At 35.9% G+C, this 19,785-nt stretch overlaps 1 protein-coding gene and 1 non-coding gene across 2 annotated transcripts; one reads left to right on the forward strand and one right to left on the reverse strand.

Moving 5' to 3' along the window:
* Positions 1-12,399: 12,399 nt before the first annotated feature.
* Positions 12,400-15,403, reverse strand: LOC127106052 (THO complex subunit 4A). The gene is made up of 5 exons (XM_051043332.1): positions 15,107-15,403; positions 14,841-14,993; positions 13,721-13,789; positions 13,452-13,633; positions 12,400-12,852 (listed from the first exon to the last, which is right to left on the reverse strand). Exons 1-5 carry the CDS (start codon positions 15,269-15,271, stop codon positions 12,645-12,647), a joined length of 777 nt encoding a protein of 258 aa, XP_050899289.1. The 5' UTR covers positions 15,272-15,403; the 3' UTR covers positions 12,400-12,644.
* A 77-nt stretch (positions 15,404-15,480) lies between these two features.
* TRNAV-AAC (transfer RNA valine (anticodon AAC)) lies at positions 15,481-15,554 on the forward strand. The gene has a single exon. It is a non-coding gene; the product is annotated as a tRNA-Val (tRNA).
* The last annotated feature ends 4,231 nt before the right edge of the window (positions 15,555-19,785 follow it).

The raw sequence follows: 19,785 nt of genomic DNA on the forward strand, positions 1-19,785 counted from the left end.
TGTCATTCTCATCAATCTCAAAATTACCACCATTACCCTGGTTAACCATAGTAATATGATCAACTAGAGCGACATCAACTTGCTGACCATTCCGAATATCTTCCAGAATTCCACTAGTCAACTTCAGCATACCCAACTTTACACTATCAGCGGAAACTTCACAACCCAAACTCATATCACGGAACTGTTCAATTAACTCAAGCTCCCGAACCATCATCATAGACATATGTAGAGACTTTCTACTCAGTGCATCTGCAACTACATTAGCCTTACCGGGATGATAACTCAATTCAAAGTCAAAATCCTTCAGTAATTCTAACCACCTTCTCTGCCTCATATTTAACTCTTTCTGATCAAACAGATACTTCAGACTCTTGTGATCACTGAACACTTCGAATCTGGAACCATACAGATAATGCCTCCACATTTTCAACACAAATACAACAGCTGCAAGTTCTAGATCATGCGTAGGATAATTCCTCTCATGAACTTTCAACTGTCTAGAAGCATAAGCTACAACTTTACCATTCTGCATCAAAACACCACCAAGACCCATCAAAGAAGCATCACAATAGACAACGAAGGACTCACCAGGATTAGGCAAGATCAACACTGGAGCACTGGTCAACCGCCTCTTCAACTCCACAAAACTCGCTTCACAAGCTGCATCCCACACATATACTTGACCCTTCTTAGTCAACTGCGTCAACGGCAATGCCAACTTAGAGAAGCCTTCAATAAATCTGCGATAATAACCAGCTAACCCCAGAAAACTGCGTATCTCAGTAGCAGACTTCGGAGTCTCCCACTGTAATACGGCATCAACTTTAGCAGGATCAACAGAAATCCCACCACTCGAAATCACATGGCCAAGGAAACTCACTTCCTTCAACCAGAACTCACATTTAGATAACTTTGCATATAATTTCTTTTCTCTTAACACCTGCAAAACAATTCTCAGATGTCCTGCATGCTCTTCTTCCGTCTTAGAATATATCAATATATCATCTATGAACACCACAACAAAATTATCAAGGTACGGATGAAATATACGATTCATATATTCCATAAACACACCTGGAGCATTAGATACACCGAACGGCATCACAGTGTATTCATAATGACCATACCTCGTACGGAAAGCAGTCTTCGCAATATCGTCTGACTTCACTCGGATCTGATGATAACCCGACCGCAAATCAATCTTACTGAAAACATGAGCTCCGACCAACTGGTCCATCAAATCATCAATCCTCGGCAATGGATACCGATTCTTGATAGTCACCTTATTCAACTGCCGATAATCGACACACAACCTCATCGTACCTTCTTTCTTCTTCACTAACAACACTGGTGCACCCCAAGGAGAAACACTTGGACGCACAAACTTCTTCTCAAGCAATTCTTCAAGTTGCTTCTTCAATTCAACTAATTCAGTTGCCGACATTCTATAAGGAGACATCGACACTGGACTCGTACCTGGTACTAAGTCAATGGCAAATTCGACTTCACGTTCTGGAGGTAAATCACTTACATCCTCCGGAAACACATCCTGAAATTCACAGACAACAGGCAAATCTACACTCACCACTTTCTTATCCGATTGCAGAGACGCAAATAAAGCGAATATCTGAGCTTCATTTTTCACAAAATCCCCCACCTGCCTAGCAGATAGAAATCTTGCCTCATCATTCTCACCAACTTCAGAAAACCGCACCGTCTTCCCATAGCAGTTGATAAACACGCCATAGAATTCTAGCCAATTCATTCCCAGAATAATATCAATTTGGTGCAAGGGTAAGCACACCAAATCAACCACGAACTCTCTCTCAAAGATCGTCAACTGACAACCTCGACAGACCACAGAAGTCTTCACAGAACCATTAGCAGGAGTATCTATCACCATACTTCCGCCTAGGGACGACATAATCACACCAATCCTGGTCGCACACTCATACGAAATGAACGAATGAGTAGCACCAGTGTCAACAATAGCAAGCAATTCAACATTATTAATCAAGCAAGTACCTTTAATCAGATTATCTTCTTTAGGAGCTTCAGCCCCACTCAGAGCAAACACCCTACCAGTAGTATGAGCTGCAGTAGCCGCCTTCTTCGGTTTCGAGCACTGCGAACTGATATGGCCTTTCTCGCCACAATTAAAACATGTCGGACCAGCATCCTTACATTCAGTAACTCTATGTCCAGCCTGACCGCATCGGAAACATCTCAGCACTTTCTTGGTACAGCTATCCGCACGGTGGCCTGGCTCGCCACACTTGAAACATTTACCAGCTATGGGAGATCCTCCTCCACTTGGCTTCTTCTCATCTACCACTTTCTGCTTACCTTTACCATTCGGAGATGCATAAGGACTACCACGATCCTTATTCTTCTTCTCACTAAGACTCTTGTAATGAGCAGTCCTAGCCTTGCTATCTTCATCAAATATCCTGCACTTATTAACCAGCGTAGGAAACCTACGAATCTCCTGGTAACCAATGCCTTGTTTGATCTCGGGACGCAACCTGTTCTCAAACTTGACACACTTGGATTCCTCAGCATCAGCACCATTATAATGAGGGCAATACTGCACCAACTCCTCAAACTTCGAAGCGTAATCAGCAACAGACATGTTACCCTGCTTCAGTTCTAGAAATTCCATCTCCTTCTTACATCGCACATCGGCAGGAAAATATTTCTCTAGAAAGACCGTCTTGAACCTTTCCCAAGTCATCTCAGCACCTGGTACTTCAATCCTCTGGCGAGTGTTATCCCACCAGTTTTCAGCCTCTTCAGATAACATATGCGTACCAAACTGCACCTTCTGTGCTTCAGTACACGTCATCACCCGGAAAATCTTCTCAATTTCCTTCAGCCAAATTTGAGCACCATCTGGATCATAGCGCCCCTTGAATGTAGGAGGGTTATTCTTCAGAAACCTTCCCAAATTCTTAAACTCGTCGACCGGCGGATTCTGCTGCGCCTGTATAGCCTGCGCCATAACAGCCAAAGCCTCAGCAATCACACGGTCATTTTCTCCAGCCATACTCTGCACAACACCACCACAACCGTTAAATATCGACAGTGTCATTTACACTAATCGACCATCAGGGAAAACATCACATTATGACTCGACTGGACTGACTATGCTCTGATACCACTAATGTAACACCCTTCTACCCAAACGACATATTTAAATAGATTATCAGAGTACAACATGTAGAAGAGTTTACATTTCTTACAACATAACACTTATCGCATCACAACATAAAACATATATTTATTTTATTAAAACTTCGCAGCGGACAACAACACAAATATTATCATTCATCATATAACAATTCATAATAATGTTTCAACAGTATCTCAACAAAGCATCTCAACATATTAGTCATCATAAACAACGTAAATAATAACCAATTATCTATCGAATCCCATAACCCCGGTGTCACATGACCAGAGCATTTGACTCGACTCTGTAGAATAACTCTACACTTATTCTTCAAACCTCAACAATAGCTACTCCTCTTTATCTGCACATTGCTCATCATAGATGAACATAAACACATGCAGAAGGGGTGAGAATTACATTATTAAATAATAATATAACGACAGAAATATAAACATAAATATGCCAACTTAGCTCATCATAATCATCATAATCAACATACTCATGAACATCAACAAAACAACATATCAAATGCAATGCACACACCCATGCATGACTCAACACGACTCGGTATACCCATTTTGTGACCAACTATAGGATCACCACTCCCAGATTCATCACCATAGAATCCGAGTTCCCCGCAAGGAACCAAGCCTCTCAACAAGCCCAGAGTCAACAACATCATTGGAACTCAGTCCGTTCATCACTAGGCATCGGCCTTTCATGAATGCATGCACACCAAGCATGCATCATAATCAACATAGCAACAACAGCATCATATAGTCATGTTATCATCATCATTAACACATTCTATCATAAAAGCATATCACATCATGCCACATAATCAAACACAGTATTAGCACACTCTACTAATATCTATACCACTCAAAGCAACGGGAAATGATCCCTCGTATACCATGCATCAGCTAAGTTACCTCGCTCAGCCTAAACAACCAAAAACTGCACAACAACAGCCCAGGAAAGACCACAAGTCTGCCCATACGCGTATTGCCTATGCCCATACGCGTATTGCCCACGCCTGACCAAATCCATACGCGTATTGCCCATGTCCATACGCGTATGCTACGCGTATCACATTCCCATACGCGTACCAACAGAGACCAAAACACGTTCAAAACATCATCTTCCTCATCCATACGCGTATTGCCTAGTGCCATACGCGTACCAGCAATCTCATACGCGTATTGCCTAGTGCCATACGCGTATGACCAGAAACCAGATTTCCAGATCTGCAATGGCTTTCTCTGCTACGAGATCTATCCAAATTCATCCTTCCACAGTCCAAATTTCACACAAAATCACTCATATCATCTAATACAAATAGTCCCCTATTCGATTTCACAAATCCTAACATCATTGCATATAATTTCTACGAATTCCTTCGATTAAAATCCCAATTTCGTTCATCCAATATTTCACCATTTTCAGCATATTATTGTTTAATAAGGTTCAGACCCCTTACCTCTTTGGATTGAAGGAAGTTCTGAGCAATCTTTGGCCTTTTCCTCTTCCTTCTCTTTCTCTTCAGCGCTTCTCCCTTTCTCTGACTCTGAGGCAAAATACGTGAAAAAAACACCCTGAGTTCTCACTTTGGCCTCTTTTATCAAATTCCCCTTTTTCCCTTCCACTCTTCATATTCCATTTATTTTATTTATTTAATTATTATTAAAATAAATAACATCTATAATAATAATAATAATTCCCAATATTATTTAATAATTCATTTCACCTTCAAATAATCATATTAAAATAATATTTAAATTAATCTAACAATATTCGGGGTGTTACATATGCCATGTTATGTACTCGACCAGATGTCTCGTATGCTTTAAGTGCAACGAGTAGGTACCAATCTGATCTTGGTGATGCTCATTGGATAGCTGTCAAAAATATCCTTAAGTATATGAGAAGGAATAAGGACTCATTCTTGATATATGGAGGTCAAGAAGAGTTGCTTGTAATTTGATACACCGATGCTAGCTTCCAGACAGATAAGGATGACTTTAGATCGCAATCTGGTTATGTGTTTTGCTTAAACGGTGGTGCTGTGAGCTGGAAAAGTTCAAAGCAAGATACAATTGTTGATTCTACAACCGAGGCCGAGTATATTGCTGCCTCAAGTGTAGCAAAGGAAGTTGTTTGGATCAAAAAGTGCATTAGTGAACTTGACATAGTTCCTAGCATTGTGGATCCCATTGGCCTCTATTGTGATAACAATGGTGCTATCGCACAAGCTAAGGAGTCTAGATCTCGCCAACGATCCAAACATATACTTAGGCGTTATCACCTCATTCGAGAGATAATAGATAAAGGAGATGTGAAAATATGCAGAGTACCTACACTTGACAATATTACTGACCCACTGACAAAGCCTCTTGCGCAGCAGAAGCATGATGGCCATACTAGATCTATGGGCATTAGGGGTATGCCTGATTGGCTCTAGTGCTAGTGGGAGATTGTTGGTGTAAGCCCTAGAGGCCAATACTTTTGTTACTTGTATCGAATTATTTATTAATAATAAAAGGCTTTTTCTTTATTATGTTTGTTTAATAAAGTCCCTAGAATAGCTAGTCTGTTTAATGTATCGAGTATGACTTAATCATGAGATCACATTAAACATAAGGACATTATTCTTAAAGTATTCGTAGTCGAGCTTTATTGTGAAGTGGGATAACATTAAAGCATGAAGACTATTATGTTTATAGACTGATGATCACATCTCATGGATCATGGATAAGGAGTTACCAAGTCTTAAACATAGGCATGAATATTAAGAGTAATATTTATATTGGATTGACCCGCTATGAGAATACTATATAGAATGTTATGCAAAGTGTCATAAGTTATTCTCATGGTGATAATGGTGTATACCACTCTTCGACCTGAAACCACTATGGACCTTAGATGTAGAGTCGAGTGCCTTATTGTTGATCAAACGTTGTCCGTAATTGGATGACCATAAAGACAGTTGATGGGTACTCCACGAAACATGCTAAGGGACATGAGTGACCTAGATGGAATTTGCCCATCCTGCGTAACAGGATAAATGTCTATGGGCCCAATATTGAACTAAACAAGGATGACATGGTCTATGCCTTGTGTTCAATATAGACATAAGGGCAAAAGGGTAATTATACACATAAGTATTGTCACAGAAGGATTTGTCAGATCATATGACATTATCGTGTCTTGGGTAGCAGTGATGTGTTGCTAGATACCGCTCACTGTTTATTATGTTAAATGCGTGATTTAATATAATAGCCAATGCCGCGAAAACCTACAGAGTCACACACAAAGGACGGATTGATGAGAGATAGAGTAACTAAGGAACATCGTAAGGTACGGTGCACTTAAGTTAATTATAGAACATCGTAAGGTACGGTGTACTTAAGTAGAATACGAAATATGGTAAGGTACCACGCGCTTAAGTGATTTTGGGATATTATAAGATATGGGCCACATACACTTAAGTGGGCTTTTTAGATTATAGCCCACACAAGTGGTTCTATAAATAGAACCCTTGTGCAGAAGCATTAGTGCAGTTGCAATTTCGTTTCTCTCTCTCTCTCTCTCACTCAAAGCCTTCATTCGTAGCAGCTAGCACTGAGATTGAAGGAATCTGTTCGTATGGACTGAGTAGAGACGTTGTCATCGTTCAACGTTCGTGCTCGCTCCGTAGATCTGCATCAAAGGTTACAATCTCCACAAGAGGTAATGATTCTATCACTGATCATGCCCATTCGTAAGGATCATTAAAGGAGAAATTTTAAATTCCGCTGCGTTTTGGATCGCCCTTCTCCTTCAAGAAGAAGGTAAATTCAGAAAAGGAAAAGATCCATCGACAAAAGTAAGTCCAAATGATTTTCTTCTTGTCCCAATAAATTAGATAATATAATTTTAATCTATTTCCTTTACCCATTATGGAAAGATTGGATATATAGTCGTTATAAGTCATTAAGATGGTGTCATAATCGATTGGTTAATTGATTAGGCATTCTTCAATCAATTAGCTTAATGGCCCAACCGATTGAGCAGTTTAAAATATTATTTCCAATTGATTGGCTTAAGGCCCCAATCGATTAGGTAGTTCAAAAAAATCATATCAAAGAAAGTAGACTATTTCTTAATCATTTGGTATGGCCTTGAAAACATTTTATAATATATAAAAGATATTAAAAAGTGTGTGTGTGTGTGTGCGTGTGTGTGTGTGTGTATGTTTGTGTGTGTGTGTGTGTGTGTGTGTGTGTGTATGTGTGTGTGAGTGTGTGTGTGTGTGTGTGTTTGTGTCTGTATCTGTGTGTGTGTATGTGTCTGTGTGTGCCTGTGTGTGTGTCTGTGTGTCTGTGTGTGTGTGTGGGGTGTGTGTGTGTGTGTATGCGTGCGTGTGTGCATGCATGTGTGCGTGCATGCGTGTGCGTGTATGCGTGTGTATGTGTGCGTGTGTGTGCGTGCGTGCGTGTGTGTGTGTGTATGCATGTGTGTGCGTGTGTGTGTGTGTGTGTGTTATTTTTCTTAGTACTTAGGATTTACTTCCTTACTTTTACAAAACGCTGGTCACACAGACAGACACAGTCTGGTGAGCTTTTACACTTTCTTTCTTTCATACTTTGAAACATCAAGACTTGTCAAATAAGTCGGTCATATAAGCACTTGCTTGAATATTCTTGGATATGCGGCTTAATATATCTTTAGGTTGAATGACATCATCAGATATTGAAAGTTATTGCCATCGACTTCAACAATCAATGGTATTGTCATCATCAAAACTTTAGGAAAGTTATCAACAGGAACATCAACTGCATACATGCGAGCACATAGATACACATATTGAAGGCCATAATAGCATGTTCGTCCTACTTAAAGGAATATTTCTTCAATGAAGTAATTAAGATCTTGGCAATGGAGGAAGATTGATGAATGAAACGTCTACAGTACCCATAAAGTTCCAAAAATCCCAAAAGTTGCTTAACTGATGAGGGAATTGGTTAATCGAGCACAACTTGAATTTTGGAGTCATCCATGGAAACAACTTTATAAGATATATTTGATCGATATAGTCTACTTGTGATATCCCAAATAAGCGCTTAAATATTTGTGCAAAGAAGGAATTATGGGACTATATGTTTGCAGGTATAATCATGAAGTGATGAAAGCCTATAGATAAGCAAGATGTGATTGGTCCTGATATCATCATGGTTTTAATGATGACAACACCTAAAATATTTAACAATTATTAAAGTGGTCCTAATTACAATAATTCATGAATACAAGCAAGTAGTAAAGCAAGTGTTCAAAGATGCACAAGATGCTTTATCAGGTTATTCCTCTGAATCAAGCTAAATAATTAGGGTTTATGATCACCATCGATATCCTCTGAGGATGGCATCAGAATTGAAGATACCTCAAGCCTCATCCATAATAAGATTCAAGTGAAGTGCTCATATGATTGGTATATCCGGCAAAAGGACTTGAAGCTTCAGAGTGTGAAAGAAAAGAAGTGTGAAAACTCGTCTGGTCGTGTCTAGTTGAGTGATTAATATTTTGTAAAAACACAAGGGAGGTTTTTGAAGTGGTATGGATAAATCACACACACACTCAATAATGTTTTTAAAGCATGTTCTTTTCAAATAAAGTCACCTAAAATGTTTTTGAAGCCTAGCCAAATGAATTAGAAACTGTCAAATACAAGGTGATGAGAATCTTTATATACATGTTTTCTATGTGAAACAATTTGATCCTTTCTCAACCTAAGAGTTGAGATATTTATAGAGAGACCTAGGTCTTAGGTCTTTAGACTTAATCAGCGGTTATTCTATAATTATTTGGAATGTGGTTTCCCTCATTGACTGGCTTTTCTATTTTGTATGTATGCGAGGACATGCCATTCCCCGTGTTTTAATAAGCGGATGAGAGATAAGCACACCTAAGCCTAATATGAGTGAGCAAATGTGAAAAGTAGGCGGCTTGTGGCGCAACCCTTGTGCTCGATCAGCGCTAGTATGTTTGAATTACCTAGTTTCCCTTTCGGTTATCTTCTCTTAGGACTAACGAAACTATCTCAATACATCAATCATTCATACAGAGGCTTATGTACGGTGGTTGCGATCTCTGGTGATTATAGGGGTATCTACAAGATTAACAATCCTCGAGACAGTATTTGAGAGAGGTGAAATTGTTGCAAGTGTAATTGAGTTACTACTTAAATGTGACTCAATGTAATGCTTGTATAAATGTTATTGGTTGATAAGTGTAGAATGCAGGGACGTTGGAATGCATATCATTGATTGAGATGAGAATATGAGTCTTGCAATGCCCATGAGTGAAAGCCCACACATTCGTCAACTAGTGGAGCGCCTTGTTGAGGCGGGTATATGAATTAGTTATTCTTATTGAGTCTTCATCCTTCTTGGAACATTTCGTATATTTAAAATGTTTGAATATTAAAATTTAAAATTTTATAAATATGTTTTAATTTCTAAAATTTAAAACATAATTTTATAAACTCGCAAAGTTTTAGAAAATTTCATGAGAGTGGAAGAATGTGATATGTCACTATTCTGAGCTATATTTATCAAATAGATTTAGCATGCACTCATTCCAAAACAACTACCAAAAACCTTAATAAATGTGAAATTGATTTTGTTTATAATTATGTCAAAGGAAGAAATAGATAGATAGGAAATACAAATGTTAAAAGTAGCAAAAAGATGGTAAGCATGGGTTTCTAATTCACAACATGTTAAATTTTATACTAAAACATAAGTATGTGAGACTAAAAATGATCATTCTAAAAATATTTTTGATACGATGATTATGATTTCTGATGATCATGGGGTACCTATAAAGTAAAGTGAATTAGAGGTGGACAAACGGTCGGTTTCGGTCGGTGGTGGATCGAAAATACAAATTTGTTTAAAACTACATTTGGACAATCTTAGTCCATTTTTCTTTGATTCTTTCTTCGATTATTAAAGATGGCGGTTTTGTCAGGTGACCGTTTTTATCGGTGATTTATCTCGGATCTAGGTTTTAACGCACAAAAATTCCTCAGATCTTCACAATAATAAAAATGGGTGTGACTCAAAGTCACACTTATATGGATAAGAATATTATAGATGTTCTCAACTTATCAACTTGAAATGTGGAGAACTATTGAATGCATATCAACAGTTGAGATGAGAATGAGGATCATGCTCATATACGATGCTGATAAGTGAAAGTCCATATATTATATACAATGCTTCTAAGTGAATGTCTACCTATTTGTCAACTAATGGGATAGCTTGTTGGGTTGGGTCAATGGATTGGGACAACATAATGAGATTTCTTCGTGTCAAAACTCATCCCCTTAATTAAACCTGACACCCTCTAATGCGAATGAAAAGATAACATTGTCATTACAAAATTACTTCACCCATTTTCCAAATTTATAGGATTCAAGTGGATTTTTGAAAATTCTTGAACGACATCGGAGATTTCAAAAAATAGTATGTTTTTTATCGTAAAAGTAAAAAAATTCTGGATTTTGTATTGGACATTTCGAAATTTCTGACGTTAACGCTCTCAATTTTACCGGAAATTTCAAAATTTACGGTACAAAATCCCATTTGATTTATCGAAAATTTTAGGATTTCCGGTAATTATAAACCTTTGAGTTTTTAATCGGAATTTTTGAAATTTTCGATATGAATAAAAAAAAACTATCAAAAATTATGAACGGCAATCACAATCATCCAAAATTATCGACAAAATCTTGAACTTTAAAATTTCACACAAATAACACTATGGAAATTTTCACTTTGGTTGAAATTTCCGATATGAAATTTTGTACATATTGAAAATTTCATTTTTGTCTACCGAAAATTTCAAATGTAAATTTCACTCATATTTTAATCAGGGACAATATTGACAATATAAAAATATGAGGTATTAAATTTAATTGGAGGGTGTCAAGTTAAATACTTAAACATACCAGGTATTAGATTTAATGCTTAAACATACCATATATTAAAACATTTGGATTTTAAAATTCAAAACTTAAAAAATGTTGCAAATTCTAAAATTCAAAAAGTATTTCTAAACTCAGGCAAGATTTTTTAAAAGGTCGGGAGAAGGGAAGAATATAATGCGTCATTATTGTGAATTGAGTTATATTTATCAAATAGATTGGGCATGCGGCCCTTCTATAATTAAACTGCTCCAGCTTCAATCAAGTCATCTCCAAGGCCCTTCTATAATTAAATAACTCAACAATGTTGTGAATACATATAATTAAAAAGGTTCAAGAAGCAACTCCCCCACAACTCCCATCATTTTATAGCTTATTTTATCCACTGCTTCGTATTTTGAAATTAATTTCTAAGCACGAGTCTTCACATTCAGGTTCGGCCTCAGTCAAGGACACCCCCTTAAAGAGTTGAGTTTTATTAACATGCCTTTGTCATGAAATTTCCATAATTAAAACCTAAAACCTAATATCATTATTTTTTTATTATAAAGTGCATTGTTATCATCTTATACAGACAATTTTAGATGCTTAAATATAATCAACACACCCCACACAATATAAGTTTTAACACCCCAACCACAGTACAATCAAAGAAAAGCAGGTTCTTCACCCCAACCACATTTGAGAAGTGCGAACAAAGAAAAGCAGGTTCTCCCAGCATTTGGAACTGGATGAACATTATTTGTGAATGTGTCCCAAAACCAACTCTAATGGTAGACCATTTGGAATTCCATAGCTGGGAATGTTATCCCCGTTGGTAGACCTGAATCTTGACCGGCACACTCAGTCTGCGTGGCAGAACAGTTGATAGATTCCATCTTGCTAAATATAATATATGCCAAAAATTACCAGTCATGAAAGATGTACTCCCCTATAACAAATATGAACATCTCGAGATAACAGACCTTATTATAAAATAGTATAACAAACATGCATAAGGCCAAGGTGAAAATTAAATAACAAAAGATAAAACATCACTTCTTTTGAGATAGGGTTGTGGGAGGAGTAGCGGGGAATCTACCTTATTTGAAGATTCCACTGTAAAGGTTTAATCAAAACAAGGCAGCGGTGAGTAAAATCTGCAGTATCCCGCATTTTGAAGCCAGAGAGTTTTCTGTGCATTGATAGACGACAGCATGGTTCCCTCCCACCCCCACTTCCTTAATCCACTTGTCGATAAACAAATTATTAAAGTCAATGAAAGCAACCAAGAGTGCACAAGCTGACTTCTCTTAACTCATAGTTCATACATTCCTGAGAAATACGACTATTTTAGAAAACAGAAGCCCAAACTCCATTATATGAAGCAACAGTTTTCACTCGAGTAATTTTTTCCCTTCTCTAAAACATTGGGCTCCAAATACATAAACATGTGGTGATCCATCACAATGCCCCCTAATAATCATAGATGTAAAAGCAAGAAAACAGAACAAGATAGCTCCTCTAGTTTATTTGCATGGCCTCTGCATGATACTTCTCCAGCTCAGCATCAAGATCTTCTGCAGATACCTTTTCATCGCGACCTCTACCGCGTCCGGCACCACGACCACCGCCACGACTTCCACCGCTACCTCTTCCACGTCCTCGATTTCTTCGAATGCCTTGACCTCTTCCTCCCTGCCCTCGGAAATCTCCAACCCTTCCTTGACCACTGCTCAAGACATATAAATTACAGTCATCTTTAAGGCAAGAAATAACACTAACTTGACCATTTGATCAAACAAAAGTTCTTCATCAAACACAGAAGTGGTTTCCTGATATGTCAAAAATCTTCAATTTAAAATTTCAAAAGCAAGCTCCAAAAAGGAAACACAGTATTAAGAACAAATAAACATGATACACTCGCCATCCATATTCATCGAATATTTAGAACTAGCAACCAGAATTTATTTGTGAGGATGGGGAAAAAAGGTTGAGACTTCAACTAAGTCAAAGGATGAGGAAAAAAACTGACTCAGAAAATTGAATCCAAAAGCTTTCAACCATTCAAAAGATTGAAAATTCCTAGTAACAAGGACAACTAGACATAGATGCCAAGTGATTGTGAAATCATCATAAAAGCATGATTTAATCCAGTATAGCAGCAAGACTAAAACAAAACTAAATCACACATGTGTGCACACCCAAAATCACCATCAAGTATCCACAAATTAGCCAGGCGAGAAGCAAGTAGACTGTACGAAAGGTTCACTCTCTTTAAAAAACACATTAAATAGAAGATCATTATAGCACAGTCAAGCTGGTGAATACCTTGGAAGAATTCCATTAAAATTTCCAAGAGCGGCATTTACAGCAGGAGCTGCACCAGGTGTAGAAATGTTTGTTCCAACAATCTCTATCTTCATTGGTTTCCCATCCAGTTGAACATTATTGTATCTCTTCACAGCAGCAACAGCATCCTGTCGCCGTGAGAAGACTACTTCTGCAGTACCCTATGAAAAAGAAGTTTCTTTTATAAACTATAGCAGGACAAAAAGAAATTATCAGAATGACCAAACAAAGCCAACTGGACAAGATACCTTTGATCTTCCACTCCTGTCGTAATGAACGCCGTGTCGTTTCAAGTCACCAACTTCAGAAAATAATTCCTGCATAATATGAAAATTGAAATGTAAACATTAATTGTAAATTTCAGAGCCTGTAAAACTAGCATGTTAAGTTTTAGTTCTGGGAAGAAGGAAGACAGATCAGTGTAGTTAAAGGCGAGCCTAAGGCACTCGGGCTAAGGTGTCATCGTGGAATTAGAACAAGCTCTGCTAGTTTTTGCAATCCACAATTGACAACACTGAACATAAGCCAGTGTTGCCAATTGCAGATAGCAGAAAATACTGGTGGTTAAAATTTCTCTATGCAATAAATAGTACTATAGTGCCACTATAGCGGCTATTTGATAACATTTTGTACTGCATAGCGTCTTGCAGAACAATAGCGGTCTGTTCAAATTCTGCTATGTTATGTTATGACAATATTGCGCCGATATAGTGGCTATTTAACATGACTTAAGCTTAATGATTTTCAATGACCCAAATCCTTAATAAATGCCTGTAATAACAAATATAAGGTGATATTTCTATAAAAAAAAATTTACAAGAGAAGAAAGAAAAAGCTAATTAGAAACCAAATTTCACATGCAAGAACAATGTTATATGCTATAGCTGCTTAAAAATGTTTATTTAATTTCACAAGCAAATAAGCAATATATTGAGCACATAACAAAAATAAAGCTATGACATTAAGCACAGACATATTGATTTTACTAAGTTTCAACTCACAAACAAAAACTCCCTAACATACTCACACTCCCACTCCCACTCCCCTCACATATTCTCATAGAATTTCACATAGCAAAACATGAGCCATAACAAAATTCCAGATATTTCCTCGCTAATCACTAATATTAATACATTAATAAGTACTTTCCGGAAAAGAAAAAATGTGAATACCCTAATATAAAGCTGTGATTTTTATTTAATACTTTTTCCTTGCATTGTTTTTTGAAATACCCTTTAATTTAAAAATGGATATCTGAATCTATGAACCCCTAGCAAAAGCATAAGACCAAATTGCCTAACAAATTTCAAGATACAAATTAACTAATTTAATTCAAAAAAACACAGCAAAAGAGAGGGAATGGAATACCTTAATATCATCATTGGAAACACCGTAATCCAAATTAGAAATATAGAGCTTGGTTCCAGTTTCTATGGAAGGCGCACGACCACCTTGAGCGGGAAAACCCGCAGCCACATGCTGATCTCCATACAAATCATGCTGCCACGTCGTCTCCGGCGCCTGAAACCGACACAAAATCAAATCCAAATTTAAAAAAAAATATCAGGGTTTTGAAATCCAGACCGAGAAAAAAAAATCAATTTTTGTTGAAAAAATATACGAAAGCAAGTTACCTTAGCGGCGGAGTAAGGTGTGGCACGGTTGGAGATGCGGTTAGGAGCCCGGCGAGCGGGTCCAGGACCGGGTGCGGGTCTGGATCGGCCTCTGGAGTTTCCGGATCCAGATTTTTTGTTGTTCTTGATGATGTCGTCGAGAGTCATATCAAGAGCTGCAGACATTTTGGAGTGTGGTGAGAGTTCAACGAGAGGGAGGAAGAGGAAGAGGAAGAATCTGAGACTGAATGGAACAAACGTGAAAAATTAGGGTTTCGGCGAAGCGAAAGAAGAAGAGAAGGGATAAGTAAAATATACAACGTATAATAATAGATATAAAGACGATTGATATAAAGTATTAATTATATTGTATTTAGAAACTTTGTTCGCAACGCGGTTTCGTGGTGTAGTTGGTTATCACGTCAGTCTAACACACTGAAGGTCTCCGGTTCGAGTCCGGGCGAAGCCAGTTTTTATTTTTTTCTTACTATGAATTTTCAAACAATAGTATTACTATAACTTAGACTTAATTGAACATTTGGTTTTCTCCTAAAATATTATTTAATTTCTCTATTGTAAAGTTTTAGATCTGTATCATTTTCGTGTGGTCATTTTTAAAGTATATAAATTGTATAAAGAAAAATTGTATCCGTGAACAAGTCTATTACCATTATAAATAGATGTCATATATTTTTACACAGAAAATATTATAGATAGATTAATTTGAAATTTAATGGACAGATGGGTATGTTGGTGATAAAAAAAATTAATTTACACCATATACTTGACCGTGGTTAATCATATAAAAACTTAATTTATATTTTTAGTCTGGATTTATAAATTAATTAATTTAATAAAATTATATAATTAAGAATTTAATATATATTTTATTTTATTTATTTTATAAAAATTTATTGATTTAAATATTTTTGGTTATGCTATTTTACCCGATTTGCAATAAGTGGCTTGTTATGAATGTGTTGAACTCGGACACTACAAGATTGATTGTCTAAGTATAAATAAGTGAAAATCAAGCATCTCTTCTACAAGACAAAATGTTATAAAGTCAAAGGTTGTAGATGTAGTTGAGTGTGATACTTATCCTAATTTAAAATTTGAAATTGAAAAATTAAAATGACAAATAACACATCTCTCCAAATCACCTAATATCTTCTCTAGTAGCTCAGGTGATGAAAGACAAAGTTTTAGAAAAAGAATAATGTATATCTCACTAAAAATAAAAATAATGGTAAGAGTAATTCTCCTAAAGTTGTTTGACATTGTTCGGGTGAAAAGGGTCATGTTATGTCTCTATATCACATTAGAAACATAAAAGTCTATAGTTCTGATGACATGGATTCCTAAAGGTCCTAGTATGGATCTATGTGCTTCTAGGTATGAAGTTATGACGTTGATGACTTTTTTAGTATTTTGATGGCGACAAATCTTATACTTGTTAAAATCGGTGGTAATATATTTCTAACTCTTTGATGATGGCGATTAACTTAAAAACATCTCAAGTCTTGACAAGTGGAAGTTTTAAGGTTCCAATGAAGTGCTTATTTTATGGTATGTCTAGCAAAGAAAACTTGAAAGCTTCAGAGTTGTAAAAGAGAGGAAATATGAAAGCTCGATTGATCATGTATGTCTGAGTGACTAAAGTCTTATTAAAGTATGAGAGTAACTCCTAAGATACTAAACCAACTCACACACATTTAAAATATTTTTAAAGCATCTCTTTACTTAACAAGATCACCCAAAAATGTTTTTAAGGCTTAGCTGGTTGATCAGGGGAATGTTTGTTTGATTAGGGGACTTTTTGTAACAATCTAGTCATTTAGATCTTTTGTCTAATCGATTAGATGTTGTCTCATAGAGTCTATAATCAATTATGAGAGTCACTTAATGATTGATAATTTCTCTATATGAAAACATTTCATTTTGGACCACAATAATCAATTTTATTTGAAGTACATAATCGATTAGGCCATTAATTCAACTCATAGATTGTTTTCATTGTGAGCCAAAAAACCTCCTATAGAAATGAGATTTCTCCTCACTTCATTTCACACTAAAATTTGGAGTTTTCCTAATTATTTATAGTTTATCTGTCTCATTAAATATGATTCTTTCACCAAAATTGTCATAGTGCCTTGGGAGTGACAACTATCTGTGAGTTCATCCATTGAAAAAGCTCTCTTTTGGTTAGTAGGATAAGCCAATATAAAATATCTTGATTTGATTGTATCAAGCGTTTGTGGGCATATCATGTAAAAGCTCAATATTATATGAAATGTCAAGAAAAAGATTTCTTGGGGACAAAACTAGGTCAATATTCAGTCGAACCTAGATAATTTGCTGGTGTCATCTCTCTAACATTCATCTCTTTAAATTTTGTTATTTACCTTATTGTTTTATTTTTTTCGTCGCTCTTCTCTCTAATCCTAGGGATACTAACACAATTTGTTTTTAAGTAATAAAACATTTAAATTAATCACGAATTTTGAATACCATAATTAATCTTTCCTCTTATGCTTGGAGTCACTTGTCTAGTAAGTGGCATCAGAGCCTAACTCATGTTAAAGACTAATTGGCCAAGGAGGAAAGCGGCTTCAAGTTATTCACTAAACAAACCCACATCCTTTAATGGAGAATGGTACAGATTATGGAAAGAGAGAATGAAGTTTTTCATAGAATGGGTGGATTGTGGTATTTGAAAAGTTATGAATAAATGTTCATTTGTTCCTACACGCGAAGTTGATGGTGTTATGGAAAACAAACCTGAAAAGGATTGAACCGAATATGATAAAGAAAATGTGCAGCACAGTTTGAAAGCAAAAATTGTCATCACTAAGACTCTCGGTCTTGATGAGTTTCTTGCGTGTTTCTCATTACAAGATTGCAAAAGAAATATGAGACATCCTCCCAATTACCCATGAAAGAACTATTGAGGTAAAGATGGTAAGGTTGGGCACTTTAACTCACGAGTATGCTTTTTTTTTAATGAAACCTGAAGAGAACATAAATCAAATGCAAACACAGTTTACTCATATTGTTAGTCATATAAGAACTCTAGAAAAAAACATTTTCAAATGAGGAATTGGTTGTGAAAATTCTTATATGTCTAAACCATAGTTGGCAACCTAAAGTCAATGAAATTTGTGAATTTAGGGATTTAGCAACCACATACACATGCATGCTTTTTCGTAATTTGTAGGAACGTGAGATTAAGCTGAAGATACTTATTGATGACGAAGAAGGTGACAAGAAAAAAATGAAAAGTATTGTACTAAAAGTTACTAACATCAAAGATATGGAATCATAAGATGTAGACGGTCAAAGTGAGATTAATAAATACATGAAACTCATGTTTCAAAAATTTAAGGAGTTCCTAAGGCACAGAAAATAAATTTCAAGTTTCAAAGAGAAAAATAAAGAAAGATACTTTTTCATTCCCACATGCCACAAATGTGGAAAGCAATGGCACGTAAGACCAAACTTTCCTCAAAACCAAAAAAGAAACTAGAATCAAAGAAGATCTAAGAAAAATCGAAAAGAAGTTAATGTAGCTTACATATATTGGGGTGATAAAGATGTGGAATCCTATGGCAAGGAAGAAGCAAACATGTGTCTCATGGAAAATTATGAAGAAGATGAGATAACCTCTTGTTTTTCTTGTCAAGGTTTGTTTCACATGTGTAAAAAGCTAACTAAATAAACAAGTAAGTTAGAACAAAATGTCTCTATCTCCAAAGACATTATTTCTTCCCACGAATTGAAAATTAAAGACTTATTGGAAGAAATAGAAAGTCTTAAAGAGAGACAAGATGATTTAATTCGAGACTCCTCATTTTCTTACAAAGTCTTAAATAAATCCATCAAATGTAATCAATGTTACATTTTGAAAAGTAAAGTTTATGTTCTTCGAAACACACTAGATAAATTCACTAAAGAAATAGACAAATTGAATCTTTTGTTAAGTAAACAAATGGTGTCTTACAATAAGGATGGTATTGGTTATAAACCTAAGAACAAAAGTAAATTTTTTAGCAACATTTGCAATGCCTAACCAACGTTTAAATACAAAACCCTAAAATACAATTATTTTAATAAAGTCTGCCATATTGTTATGTTTTGTCTTATTAAAAAAATTCATGAAAGCAAACAAGGATGTCCCCCCTGCAATTTTATTAAGAGTGTTGTGAACATAAAGGGAGAAATATGTATGCTTATAATATGTATTCTACTAACATCAATGGACTCAAAAATATTTTCGTACCAAAGGTTGAAAAGTCAATTTATGATGCAGATATGCTTGACAACTTGAATTCAAAAGATGATATCGATTGTGGCTCTTCAAGTCATACAACTGAAGAAATAAATATTCTCTCTTATTTAACTCCTATGAGGAGAGAAGTTTCTTCGCATAATAACAACAAGGCAAAATCATTGAATATATTTTTTTGGTAAGATCCTTAATCCTACCATTGATTCACTCTAATTGTTTAAACTTTTATATCATAATTTACTTGGTATTAAGTATGTTGTCTAACAAAGGTAATAAAGTATGCTTAATTATTCTATATACATGGTTGTTAAAACCTTGAAATAAAATATTCTTCCTCTTTTAAAAACTCCCTTCCAAAAATACAATGATTATAGAAGAACTCATACATACTACATATGTTAAACTAACCTCT

The sequence above is a fragment of the Lathyrus oleraceus genome, chromosome 7, assembly GCF_024323335.1.
Source record: "Lathyrus oleraceus cultivar Zhongwan6 chromosome 7, CAAS_Psat_ZW6_1.0, whole genome shotgun sequence".
NCBI classification, from domain to species: Eukaryota; Viridiplantae; Streptophyta; class Magnoliopsida; order Fabales; family Fabaceae; genus Lathyrus; species Lathyrus oleraceus.

Excerpts from the sequence above, each read along its gene's own strand:
- LOC127106052 (XM_051043332.1), bottom strand. The coding sequence starts at position 15,271 with ATGTCTGCAGCTCTTGATATGACTCTCGACGACATCATCAAGAACAAC. Across the intron at positions 13,790-14,840 it reads TTTCCAATGATGATATTAAG|GAATTATTTTCTGAAGTTGG; the intron begins GTATTCCATTCC and ends CATATTATGCAG. Across the intron at positions 12,853-13,451 it reads TTTAATGGAATTCTTCCAAG|TGGTCAAGGAAGGGTTGGAG; the intron begins GTATTCACCAGC and ends TGTCTTGAGCAG.